Source organism: Ictalurus punctatus, chromosome 4, assembly GCF_001660625.3.
Source record: "Ictalurus punctatus breed USDA103 chromosome 4, Coco_2.0, whole genome shotgun sequence".
Lineage (NCBI taxonomy): Eukaryota > Metazoa > Chordata > Actinopteri > Siluriformes > Ictaluridae > Ictalurus > Ictalurus punctatus.
In genome coordinates this window covers 7,630,243-7,644,302 of record NC_071284.1, presented here as the reverse complement: position 1 = coordinate 7,644,302, position 14,060 = coordinate 7,630,243, and the positions used below count along the sequence as shown (strand labels likewise).

At 39.4% G+C, this 14,060-nt stretch overlaps 1 protein-coding gene across 1 annotated transcript in view; it reads right to left on the bottom strand.

Moving 5' to 3' along the window:
- LOC108264349 (segment polarity protein dishevelled homolog DVL-3) overlaps positions 1-13,006 on the bottom strand; it is a 46,470-nt gene extending 33,464 nt beyond the window's left edge. Inside the window, exon 1 of the mRNA XM_047152726.2 lies at positions 12,312-13,006. Within this exon, the coding sequence (XP_047008682.1) occupies positions 12,312-12,472 (161 nt within the window). The 5' untranslated portion in view covers positions 12,473-13,006. The remainder of the gene's footprint in view (positions 1-12,311) is intronic.
- Between the last annotated feature and the right edge of the window lie 1,054 nt (positions 13,007-14,060).

Below are 14,060 nucleotides of genomic sequence, written 5' to 3'. Positions count from 1 at the left end.
CTTGAGTTTCCATTTTCAATTGTTTAAAACATTTCACATTATACAGCTGAAACTCGATAATGACGGTGGTTGTGTGATCCAGACGCTTCGCAGCATACATACTGAAACAAATTGAACATGGGTAATTAGATGAAACATTAGCTCTCTGGTCAAGCTTTCAACTGGTGTGCAGGGTTGCCAGGTCTAAGCGATATTTCCACCCACAAAAAGACTTGACACAATCCCAAAAAGAAGATACATATCTCTTCATTTTGTTGCGCCTGAAACGGACTTCACGTTTCCAACTGCAACATTCAGTACGTTTACATGGACAACGATAATCCGATATTAAACCGATTAAGACGATACTCTGATTAAGAAACTAGCATGTAAACAGCGATTATTGAGGACCTTAATCCGACTAAAGTCACACTCGAAGTAAACACAAATGGAATTAAGACGTGTGGAGTATTCCTGTTTTAGTCGCGTTATCGACGTGCGTTACAGACATGTACACACCTTAATCACACAATTAATGTCGTGTGGGAGTTTCCACTGCATTTTGCGACAGGACACGTGCACACGGCAGCGCTCAACCGTTTAACGACAAACAAGAGAGCACGGCTGCGTCCCAAACCGCGTACTTACCTGCTATATAGTAAGTGAAATACACGTATCTCGGCTTTTATACAGTAGGTAAGTACACGGTTTGGGATGCAGTCCACTGCTTCAAGCAGTCGTTTATTTGCGCGTATAGCACGACTAATAATTAACTGCACTTGAGGTTTTCGTAAAATTAAAAATGAAACACCAAAAACTGTATACGGTACCATAACGAAGACGAACGGTATGTCGATACGTGAAATTCTGGAGGGACGTCAGACGGCGTTGCGTGGGGACATAATTATGTGTGCCGTTAATCAGTCTACATCCTATAAAATGTAAAACGGGAACATGAAAGAAATATTCTAAAAGCGACTCGTGTAAACACCTTAATCACAACATTGCCTTATTCAAAATAAGGTAAATAATTAGATTATTGTTGTCCATGTAAACGTAGTCAGTGATTCAAACCTAACTCAATTCGGTGTGAAATATATCTCTACTTGGCAACCCTGATGTGAATTTTTAGTGCCAAAATAGAGTTTGTGATGGTGCAAAATGGTAGAAAATATTGCCGTTAAACACACACACACACACACACACACACACACACACACACACACACACACACCATCCTGGGGGAGCATTCCCAGTGGAACTAGGACTCTATATCCGGTCAGTGTGTGTGTGTGTGTGGGGACAGGCCTGATTTGTAGGCAGAGTTGACCGCTAATAAAGAGCAATCCTGTCTTCACAGGCTGCTATGATTAGATTTACTAGAAAAAAGCAGACAAATAGGAACCCTGAACCCCCACGGAAAGGGAGTGGAGGAAGAGAAAGAGACGAGGGAGAGAGAACGAGGGCGACGGATCGCTAGAAGGGACTGCTATCACTGTCAAACACACTGTCAAACACACACACACACACACACACACACACACACAGACAAGACCATTTTAGGATTAACGATCCATTTTAGGATTAGGAGATTACACACATACAATGCAAATATGCAACAAAGTGCACACAAATACCGAAATGCAAATATTCCCAAACACACACAGGCTCATAGATTCAAACCCCAGCAGGAACTGAACACGGCAGGAAAATGAAGCAGGGAAAGTAGGTCAGCCTCATGAAGAAACAGTCATTCAGCCTGAGATGAAGAAACAGCCAGCAAAGTGAAAGAACCTCAACCGCTCAAATGAGCCAGGGCCATGCTGACCTCTCTCTCTCTCTCTCTCTCTCTCTCTCTCTCTCTCACATGCAAACCTCTGGCAAGATCATGCTGTGATGTTGCCAGATATAGCTTAAAGGAAACTAAAAGCCATTTAAATGCCCATCATCTGCGGATCTGCAGTATAGCCAAAGGCAAAAGGAAGAGAGAGTAGTGGGGAGAGAAAGAAAGCGCGAGAGAGAGAAAGAGAGAGTGCGTGTGTTGTGGAGATAGATAGGGAACGATAGAGAGAGACAATGTAGTGAAAAGAGAGAGAAAACAAGTAGTACTAGAGAAAGAGAGAGCGAGAGAGAGAGAACAAGTACTGGAAGTGGTGAAGAGGGAGAGAGTGAAGACAAGTAGTACAAGTAGTGAAGAGAGAGGGAGAGAAAGGGAGAGCGAGAGTGTGTGTAATGGAGAGAGAACAAGTAGTGAAAAAAAGAGAGCAAGAAAAGAAAGACAGTAATAGATTTAGTAATAGAGTGTAACAGAATGTTTGCTTGCTCAATTCTCATATGTATAAAGGTGTGTGTGTGTGTGTGTGTGTGTGTAATATGTAGAATAATTATTTTATGTTCTTTTTCTCCCATCAACATCCCATCTTCACAATTATTGTTTTCTTCTGACTGAGTGCAAAGAGAGAATCCAAATGATGCAGACAAAAAAAGTAAGTGGTGTAGACAGATAGATAGATAGATAGATAGATAGATAGATAGATAGATAGACAGATAGATAGATAGATAGATAGACAGATAGATAGATAATGTGAGAGAGACAAAATGATGGGGAGCACAGAATAAAAAGAGAGAATAAAATAAAGAGGAAAAGTATTCCGAGTGCTGAAGTGATGGAAGGAGACGGAAAGACAGAGTAAGAGACGGAGATGGAGGACATGCCAAAAGGATCAGCTCTGCAGTCCAAATCCGGCAGTAAAATTACAGTGAGGTCAATATTTATGACTCATGCTCACCACGACCCAACAAAACATACGATTTCTGGATTTGTCAATGACACGCTTCTGCCGTGCTGGGTTTTTTTCTGTTTCCCAGTCACACAGTTAAAACTCCATCAGCAGGAACGAAGCTTTATTTCAGACTAATGTGATTATGGGGCGATCTAACAGATTTAGTGCAGTGGGCAGCAGTGTGTGTTACACACATCATAACACTGAGCGCTAGATTACACCGGGGTTGTTTTTACACCGTGTGGTAAAGTGTGAACTCCGTGTTCGAGCTCGGGAATGGTCTCTTGAAAAACGGTGGTCTGGGGATTGCTTCCATATCACGTGTGGCAGCTATCGGCTCTCAGCGCTGCATGCCGAGTAACGTGATTGGTTCAGCTTGTCACGTTAGTTCCTGCGTGAAATTTGGTGGTGCGAGAGAAAGGGCTCTTCTGATCAGCAGAAAGGATGGAAAACCTTATGGATATCAATCCATTTTCCATACTTATCGTACACAGGGTCACAGAGAGCCTGGAGACTAGGGAACTTGGGGTACAAGATGGGGTGCCAACCTATCGCAGGGCAAAATCGCGCACACATTCACACGCAATGGACAATTTGGAAATGCCAATCAGCCTTTGGACTGGAGGAGTACCTGGAGGAGACCCTTGGAGCACAGGGAGAACATGCAAACTCCACGCACACAGGGCGGAAGTGGGATTCGAACCATGCCTAAAAACTTTCTCCTTATATGACAATCCAAAAAGCACTGTTCCTCACTGCTTGAGCCGAAGTCTGGCAATCGATCCACGGTTCAGAAGGAATTCTTCTACATGAAAGCAAACCTATGACGAGAATCAGTCCTATGTGTGAACTCGAGTGTACGGACAACGCGTGAAAACTCCCTGAAGCTCAGATGAAGGACTCGATATGTTTCATTTCAAGACGAGAAGGTTAAAGTCTTCTCTGTTCAATATGGCGCCCAATCATGGCCTGGTCCTCCATCTGTCCATGCCATGTGTGTGTTGGGATGATAATCATGATGTTAATGACCACATAGTCCAGGCAGCTGCTGTGTGAGAGTCCTGAGGGAGGACGGCAGCCCCCCAAACACATACACACCATGAGCAGGATGCAGCCAGCTGGTATAAACCCCTTTCCTGTTAAGCCAAAACATTTTAGATCTGTTTCGACACTGATTTCCGTAATGTTCTATTCATACGATAAAAATAAAGATCTTTCTGACAGCCCAACCATCTCCTCCTCAGATACAGAGAAAGAAGCCGAACCCCCTTGTACTTTGTAGATATCAGCTCTATGTTAACCTCATTTGTATATTCCAGCAGTTTGGCTACTCTTGCACGTGGAAACTGTTTGACTTTAGACACCAGGGGTCTCATTTATCAGTGTGCGTAGAACAAGTTCTAATGCTGTGTGAATGAGTTTTAAATACTGAAAACATTAGCAGAGGATGTACTTTTTACTTACAGCCCTGATTTCTTCTGTTTTTGTGTAAATCTCACACTAAATAGCTTTAGATCTGCAAACGAAATAAAACAAACATAAAACAAAGGCAACCCGAGTAAACACACAATATAGTTTTTATTTTTTTTATTGAAGGAAAAAAAAAAGTGATCCAAAACCTATCACCCATGTGAAAAACTAAGTGCGCCCTAAAAACCAGCAAATCTGGTTGTGCCAGCATTAACTGCAACCAAACGCTTCCAATAACAGCCACAAGAGCATTAGTGAGGTCAGCAATAAGGTCTGGAGTGCAGTTGGCACTCCATCTCAAAGATGTTCTCAGTGGGGTTGAGGTCAGGGCTCTGTGCAGGCCACTTGAGCTCTTACACTCCAACCTTGGCAAACCATATCTTCATTGGCCTCACTTTGAGGACAGGGACATTGTCATGCTGGAACATCTTCGTACCCCTTACATCCAACACTGAAATCCAGTGTGTGTTTTCAGCTTTGTGGTAACAGGTTTGGGAAGGCCCACATATGAGTGTGACGGACAGATGTCCATAAACTTTTGTCCATCAATGAGGAAATCAGATTGGTTGCTCAGTTCCGTCACTCGCAAAAATAGTCTTAACTTAATTTAAGCAGAACTCAACAGCAGCAGTATCGACGGTGATGCCTCGACCACCGACAAGCCTAGTCTAGCCCTTCTTGTCACTAATTTGTGCTACAGAAATACCCTTAAAATATACTTCAATCACGAAGGAAGGTATTGGAGGAAAACTATTTCAGACATTTGACCTGGCTGTGACCTTGACAAGGTTTGGATTGATCCCGAAATCTAATCCGTTCTGCTGGTTACAATGACAATTTCATAGAAATTCATTCAACAGCTCGGTCTCCAGATATCGCGCTAACAAGAATGGACCGACGCACGGACGAGCGGAAAAATAATCGCTAAAAGATCCATCCTGAAACAACATTACATGATGTTTTCGCCCATTCACCCACCACTACCGTGCATCGTTATTTCCTCTGCGTTGCCCCTTTGAATTTGTATGGTATATTTCTGTTATCACTCTTATATTATAATATAATAGGTGTTAATTGTGATTATATTTCTGCACTGAATTAAATTAGCTGCGAATTTCTCACTACAGCGTCTTCAGTGATAATGCTGCAGCATAAAACGAGTACATCCCCCTTCTTCGCTCAAGTTGCCTTCAATGCCTTATCTTTCTCATTGAGTTATACACTGCACACATCTCATTCACATACATATTTCAGCAAGTGCAGGTTTTTATTTTTTATTATCTCCGTCCCACTCTTTAATTCATCCCACTTTTCTTATGCCGTATTCACCACCTTTTAGTTTTGCACAACAATGGCTAAAATGATGATTACCAGAGTTATTCTGGCTATTTAGGACCAAATCAACATTTGTTTGTTTTTTTTAAGAACGCTTATTACTTGTTACACTTATTAAGCTACTTATCAGTTTAAATCAGCAGAAAAAGCTCTTTCTATCAGGTGAGTCAGGGAGGAGCGTAATCACAAAACAAAAAGACTCAAAAGGGATTCATAATTTTGCTGCTCTCAGTGGAAAATATTCGGATGGACGCTTGGTGCTGGAAAATAGCTTTGGGTTGAGTAACACCTAAACAATAAACAGAAAGTGACGCTGTGATGTCGGTATGCTCGGACGGAGCGAAAGAAAAAGAAAAGAAAAGAAAAGAAAACACAATGCCTACCTTGTCTTTCTACCTAACCAAAAACAGGAGAATGTGTAATCATACAAAAAGAAAGACTCTCGCAACTACCGTTTCCAGGAGTAACAGTCATTGCAGTTATCAGGTATCTACAACGTATAAAACCTCTAAAACCCGGGGGTCTCATTTATCGACCGTCCCATTTTACCCCACCCCACTTACTGTCAATCATGTTGGCATAAATGACAGGGAAATTGCTGACAAGATGCAGAGGGGTGACAGATGAAATGTAAATTAAAGTCGTTTAAAAGGCACTAAAGATTGATGAAGATGACGCCTTGCTTGAAGATTTGCAATAAATGGAAAGGTGATTGACAGGAAGTGAGTATTTAAATACAGTTGAATGTTTAAACACATTGGTAAAGTTGGAGTTGGTTTAAAATACGCAATTGTTTTGGTTTTGCTGTTTCACTCTGCAGTCAGTGTACAGCTGAGGAATGGCAGTGTTCAACTAATATTTGCGTAACGAGGATCACATTGCGAAAATCTGCAGTAAAATACCCTTCTGTTATTTTACAGGACTGTACAAAATGAGAGCAATTAGAGCACTGTATCGGTTTACAGTACAACACCTGAAAACTAGGGGTGTGACGACGCATCGTGACGCGATGCGAAAACATCCAGGAAATCAGCATTCTATTAGTTATGCATCTAATTTTACAACTGCGCTGTCTGAACAGCAGCGGTCCCAAGCTACGCAACCCATCGTGTTGAAATGTATAGAAAGGACGCTGGTCACGTGATCGCATTCTTTCTTGGAGAGCCCGCGCCGTTATTGGAAATCTGCTCTCGTGACCTGACCGTTAGCCTGATAACGACCGACACGCATTATAGGTTGTAAGGGTACGCAACCACATTATAACCACTAAAAAGAACTCTTCGGTAGCATTCAAATGACACCGGCCCCACACCGCTGCAATCTACAGTGCCCAAGAAAGAGGCCGTGGAAGCATTTTAGGGTTAGGGTTTGGAGCTTTGGAGCTCTGTTAAAAAAAAACGACGACATTAAATGACGTCTCATTCGCTGCTACAGAGCTCATCACGTTTCAATCAAGCATTTCTCCCAGGTCCGAGAGACTGCGTCGTTGTTTATCCGATCGAACTTTTTGTACAACTGATACATTTATTTTTTTTATTTTTAAGATATAGTGAACCTGTAGTACACTTTGTTTACAATACTAAACCTATTTCGGAAAAAAATAAGGTCTTTTCAGTCATCATTTTTCTTCATTCAGATTTTTAAGCACAAATAATTTGAGATTTTAAAATACTTTGAGAATCGGCTCGAATCAAATCGTGACTGAAGTGTATCGTGACGAACCAACCGGCCTGTGTATATTCGCGTTAGAAGAAAAACATGGCTCAGTTTGCACTGTTAACTTGTTTAATTGAACATAGGCTGAGATTTGCATGATTTCCCTTTGCCATTTGTCCAACTGAACTCTGTTCCATCTTAAATTCAGTTTATAGTTTGCTCCTGAAAAGACAAATCTGGCTCCAGAGTAAACTTTCCGTGTGAGTGTAAATCCTCTCTCTAAACTCTCTATCCGCTGAGCACTTTTATATTTTACATGTATTCATCTGGCCAACACTTTTATCCAAACTGACTTACAACTGAGGCAGATTCTAACCCATGCATGTGGCTTCATGTAGCTGAAGTAGTTGGGTTAAGGGCTTGAGGGCCTGACATTCCCAGCTCTGAGGTTCTGTAAACTTGTTCAGGAATAGCTCAGGATAAAAATGAAACGTACACGATCCTCGTCTTACCCCAAATGTACTCAATCAACCAAGATATGCCTGCCTCTTTATTTGACTTGTTCGGCAGACGGGACTTGTACGAATAAACAGATTATATTAAGAAAAACATGTTTAACAAAGTAATACCCATCATTACTGATTTTTTTGAAGGGAAACAAACATTTAACATCTATGGAAGGAGACGGAGTTGGAAGTGCTTTCAAAAAGTCAAAGATATTCCTTATATAGATTAAACTTTTAGCTTCCAAGAACAATTCCCCCTTTATATTTTGGGAGGCAGGTCCAGAGGGACGATAACCACATAGCCTCCTGATTTATTGCACAGAATGATACTAGACTGCTCTAAGATAAAAAAGTGATGCTGGTTGTCCAAACTGTCTGTCGGTGTAATGGTAAAGTTTATATACCAGTCCCTGCAGGAGTTCGCGTATTTGCAATCGCAAAATCAAGCAAACTCCGCAATATTCGGAGAAGCTTGCAATTTTTCAAAATCACCGCATGTGATGTCATCACAACACGCATTCAGTCAAAGGTAAAAGGTCTCATATACCAACAAACATCGCTGCGAAAGACCGTGCAGCACACTTTCGAAAATTACATCACAAAGTTTCTTTTGTAAATCAAGCATTTTTGGCCACAAAGAAAAAAACAAATCCCCCCCCCCACGAAATCCTGCACGGACTGATATGCTGTAGATGGTAAAGTTCAAGTTTATATTACAGTGTGTCTGTGTGACACTGCTAAAAAAAACTAGACGCGAGAAAGTCTATCATTATCAGATAGCTATGTTACCCTCAGTGCTCCACCAAAACCAGACTACTTTTGGTTGAGGGAATTTTTTTTAGCTGTACCATTCCTTTACACCACTGATCAGCCATTTTCCAAACAAACTGTTAGTCGATTTAGCGAGCAGTGAAACAGCTCGGCAAAGCCACGCCAGGTGGAGTCCTGCTGAATAAATATGAGAAGTATGTTTGAGCATGTTACTGGAAAGTGAGATGCTGATGTGGAAACATAATTTGTTTCGGAAAAAAAAAAAAGTTCAACGACTGCATATATGAACTTGATCTACATCAGGACAGTGGAATGTAGAAACATGAAACATGTGTTCATTTAAAACATCTTGCCTTCATTTAAAAAAAAAAAAAATCAATCTTTCCAATATTGCTTCACATGAGTACCAGAAACGCAATTCACCAGGGATGGAATAATATAAAGTTTTATTACAATGATTTTCTAACATGTTATCATTTCATTGTTTAAAATAAACCACTCCTGCACGTTATCTGTTGTTGTTCGGCAACATTTAATAGGACCACAAAAATGTTTGGAAATGGCGACAGTAACAACATTGTGCATGCTGACAAGTACAAAATATTAGTCTGATTATTACAGAATCATTTAACAAAAAACGGCCATCAGAATTTTTTTAAATTCTCGAATCTGATTGGTCAGAAGGTTCATTAACAGCAGCACCGACAGGTTTATATTAAAGTGCACCTGTTATGGTTTTTCAAATATTACCTTTCATAGAGCTTTGAGAGTGTGTTATAGAGCTGTTTGTGAATGTAAAAAGTCTGCAAAGTTAAAAAAAAAATCAAAGAGCACGACAAACAGAGTTATTGACTCCGAAAAGAAGGAACCGATTCTGAACAGCTGAAAGGAGTCGTTAGTAATTCCAGACTTACTTCCTGTACCAACCTACATAGGTTTGGAACAAAAAACCCCGCCTCTGGTCTTCATCGGCTGCTCGCTGACAGCGGTAGACCAATCACAACAGACTGGGACATCTGACCAATCAGAGGAGAGTATGCTCTCTGAAAGGAGGAGTTTTAGAATGAATCTTTTAGAACGGATCATTGAACGAGTCGTTTTTGACACTGAGGAAAAAATGGTAATGCTGCAGTTTAAATTACGAGCATGTTAAAGTCTTTTTTGACCTTGGATGCATGTAGATCTCTTGTATGAGACCTTTAAAACAAAATTAAGCACGTTTCAAAACCACAATAGGTGCGCTTTAATAGTTATATTAATGTATTAATATAAAGTGCAGTAAATTTTCATGGTACAGTCAGTGCTGTTTATTTTGCAATAAAGTTTAGCAATATTTTACTCTGAGTGTTTTCATTTAGTATCAATTTTAAAAACTATTGGTTGATTAATCGGTTTTTGGCAGGTACTGCCCAACTTGGTTATCGGTATCAGTAAAATCCTATCGATCATGGCTGACCTTGCTGACCATGTTACTGACTAAACAGTAATCTTTGTTTGTCACTGGGGTGGTATCGTTATCTTTCGTAAATGGAAACATGGCTATATTGTGCCTTAAATATGATTTAAGGTACATAATTGGACAAGGAATTTTATTGTTCAGTACAGTTTTTCCCAAGAGTGTGTAAAATACGTTTAATAAGTTCAACATAATACAATACATGCCCTAAGGCAATATTCATTGCCTGCCGCTGATTATAAGCTCTACAGTAGCCATCAGAAAGAAAAGCAATTTCCTCCAGAGAAAAATAATAAAATTACCCTACTACAGCTACTTTATTTCCTTAACCATGTAACATTCAAGACCTGTCAGTAGGTCCCTGAGGTACCAACAAGAACTAAAAAGCTAATAAGAATATCGTAGCAGGGTGAGGAAAAAATAAATTTGACCTCAAATACCCTACTGTATGTCTGTGGATGGGATGGCTTGATGCTAATGGAATAAATGATTAAAGCAGTCTTGATGATGTGATTTTGTAGAGAATGTAACGTTAGCTGTGGTGCTTCTCGGAACAGTTTCTAGCGTTTGGACAGATTGGTGCGCAGACCCCCCCACCCCCCCCCCCCCCAAAAAAAAAAACAAAACCAAACAAAACAAAACAAAAACAAACAAAACATCCAGCGAGCAGCACCTTGTTGATTAAAGAGATCAGAGGAGATTACATATATACATATATACACACACACACACACACATATATACATACATATATATATATATATATATATATATATATATATATATATATATATATATATATATATATATATATATATATATACACACACACATATATATATGTGTGTGCGTGTGTGTACAACAATTATTGGCACCCCTATGAATTCGTTAAAAACCCCTATGAAATCAGCTGGAGAATTGCAAAAGTTAGTTGCATCGTGGGGTCAGAAAGTCTCCAAAACTACAATCTGAAGTCACCTATATCACCACAAGTTGTTTGGAAGGGTTTCAAGAAAAAAGCCTCTACTCTCATCCAAAACCACACTCAAGCATCTTCAGTTTGCCAGACACTACTGGAACTTCAAATGGGATCGGGGTCTATGGTCAGATGAAACCAAAATAGAGCTTTTTGGCAATAAACACCAGACGTGGTTTTGGTGCACACAGAGAGGTAGCCATATGGAAAAGTACCTCATGCCCACGGTTAAATATGGTGGTGGATCTTTAATGTTTTGAATGAATACAAATTTGGAATTTTAACATATTTGTTGTTTTGTTAGATACAGTATTGGAATTAATTAAACATTATGAGTGAAATTTTTGGGTCACAGACGATAGGGATCACATGGCTATGTAGGTAAATGCTGTACGAAACAAGTGAAATAGGAATTAAGAATAAACTAAGAACGAAATATCCGGCCTCAGCCTTATAGATGACAGTAGTAATAAAAAAACGTTGAATCCGATTTTTATAAAGTAAAACATTTCCCATCCTTAGGTGCACATTCGCAGTATCTTTCTCGGTTGATCTTTTCCTGCTGTAGCCTCGTTTCTCAGCAGGGATTAATACAGCTACGTTATTTAATCAAATCTTACTTGAACAGCATCCAAAATGAATTACAAATCGAGTCAGATCTCTGAAAGTAGCCTAATCTGACTAAGGGTCAAGACTGACAAATAGATGCGATCGGATCAAGTTGCACAATCAAACCTATCACATGATCAGATGATCCATCCATCCAGATGTATAACATTAAAACCAAGCTGAGGATCATTTCTCACTGGATTAATTTAAACAATTTCCCATCCTGTCGTACACAGCATGTGCCAAGCCCGGCTCATTCCTCACTCTTTCACCAACAGGGCTCTTTTTCTTCTCTGCTTTCCCGCAAAGACTCTGTGTGTGTCTGCATGACCTGAGTCACCCTTTCAGACCTCCTCAGAGCCTCAGGAAGAAAAAAAAAAAAAAAAAACCCAAAAGAAAAGAAAAAGGAGAAGAAGAAAAAAACACTTCAGACATTCAAATGTAAACCCCACTCCCATCCTCATACCAATATCCATATATAGCTAAAAATGTCCTCCATTTCCAACACGCATGTGTTTAGTGTTTGAAAGGTTTTCAGATTTATGATTCATCTAAACCTATAGAATGTAAACAATTAAAATCTCCCATTTAATCCGAAGAGCTTCCCAAACAATAAACCAGGCTGTGTGAATGGGAATAGTGTGGGAAAGGATTTAGGAAGGAATTTTGAATCCAAGCTTATTTAGATCATATGAATATTATATACTGTTACAGTGTGTACAGTCACATACAACTGTCTGAATTCGGAATAATAAGAAGGAAAAGCTTACCCGAAATCATCGTCCATTGACTTGAAGAAAAATTTATAGTTGGGTTTATTGAGGACTTGTTTAAAGTGGGCCAGAGTGACTTCTTCGGCCGGGACTGGTACTTTGACCAGGTACGGAGTCTCCTGGTCGTCCAGGTGGTAGATAATTTTCGTCTCCCCCATTGCGGCCCGCTGGGGTGGAGAAGGCCGGGAGCATCGGGACTCGCGTACCTCCCGTAGCCGCTCCTGGGCGCCGGGACGCCGGTGAAGGCTGGTGCGGTGAACCGCTGCGCTCTTATCGGTGGGATACCGCTTCTTTTTTTTAAGAGGATAATGCGGTTGAACGCTTCAATTTCCCCCGGAATATACTGCAGTCTTTACGGTACAATAAGGTGCTTTAATATTCCTCTCTTCTCGATATTGTCATCCGTTTTGTTGATAAATCCGCTTACTTTATATAACAATAAACCGCAAAGAAACTATAGACTATTCCTCTATTCCGAATACACTCTACAGCACACTTGTACTGCAATTCTTGTCCTATCTAATAGATATTAGACCATATATGTTTAATAATACTACGAACGAAACGAACATGCTAAATCATCTCTTAATTTATTAGTCTTTTGCACTGGTATTGTCCAGAGACGTAGCAGTATCGGACTGGTCCAGATTGGACTGTGCATGAATATCACTGCTTTCCCCTCTCTCCCTCTGGAACAGCTGTAGGGTTGCCAGATTGTACAGGTTCAACATTAAGGAAAAACCCCACAGGTAGAAATTATTTTTCAGATTTGTTTTTTTGATAAATTGCGTATGTAACATGACTTCTTTTACATTGTAGTTTAAAAAAATCTAAATTCAACAGAAATATGTTTATTTCACGTTTTTGTGCTACTGCTTTATCTGAAACTTAACACCACCGATTAATACTTTAGGCTCCGCCCACTTCATTTTGTTTGTCATTATGATACGTCAATTTACTTTTCTATTTTTAATCTCATAAACCCCACTAACTAGAGTGGAAATATTAAACAACGTTGTACTTTTTCAAAGATATTTTTAAATATTCTTGAAAAAAGTCAGCATATGCCTAATTAGAAGGATATAACTGATATACATTTTACACAAGAAAAAAAATACACAAAAATGTTTCTATTATAACTTTTCTTGATTGAACAAAAAATTCATTCTCTTGTAAATGTTTTCACAGTGAAATAAATATTAAAAGGCTAGATTGATTGATTAAATATGCAAATATATGCATACTTTATTAGATGAAGCCTCATTTCCATAAGTAAATGGATTTTTTTTTTTTTAGCAATTAACCGGCAGTTTGATTTATTTATTTATTTACTTGGTGTCTTGCCTGAGAAACAATTTTAAACATCAAATTAAATGACAGCATAACTGTGTTATTCATTAGTGCTAAAATCATGAAAGTGATTTTGAAGAATACAGTAGACTTATAAATGCTTTTTTTTAAAAATCTAAACAAAACAAATTCTATCCAAATCTTATCTACTGGCCTGCTTTTTCCAGACTAATGGATTTAAACATTGTGACCAATCTGGCAACCCTGACCAGCTGTGCATGGAAGTGACATTGCGCCTCCTGTAGGTTTTTCTGTGCGTTTCTTTCACATGGGCATTTAAATAAAAAAAATATTTAAAAGACTAACCTCAATAAACCTCCATTACACAGTATTTCACAGCTCTAGAAAAAGCACAGTGCTTTCTACCCAAAATGCGTCGCACTTTATTTTCAATAA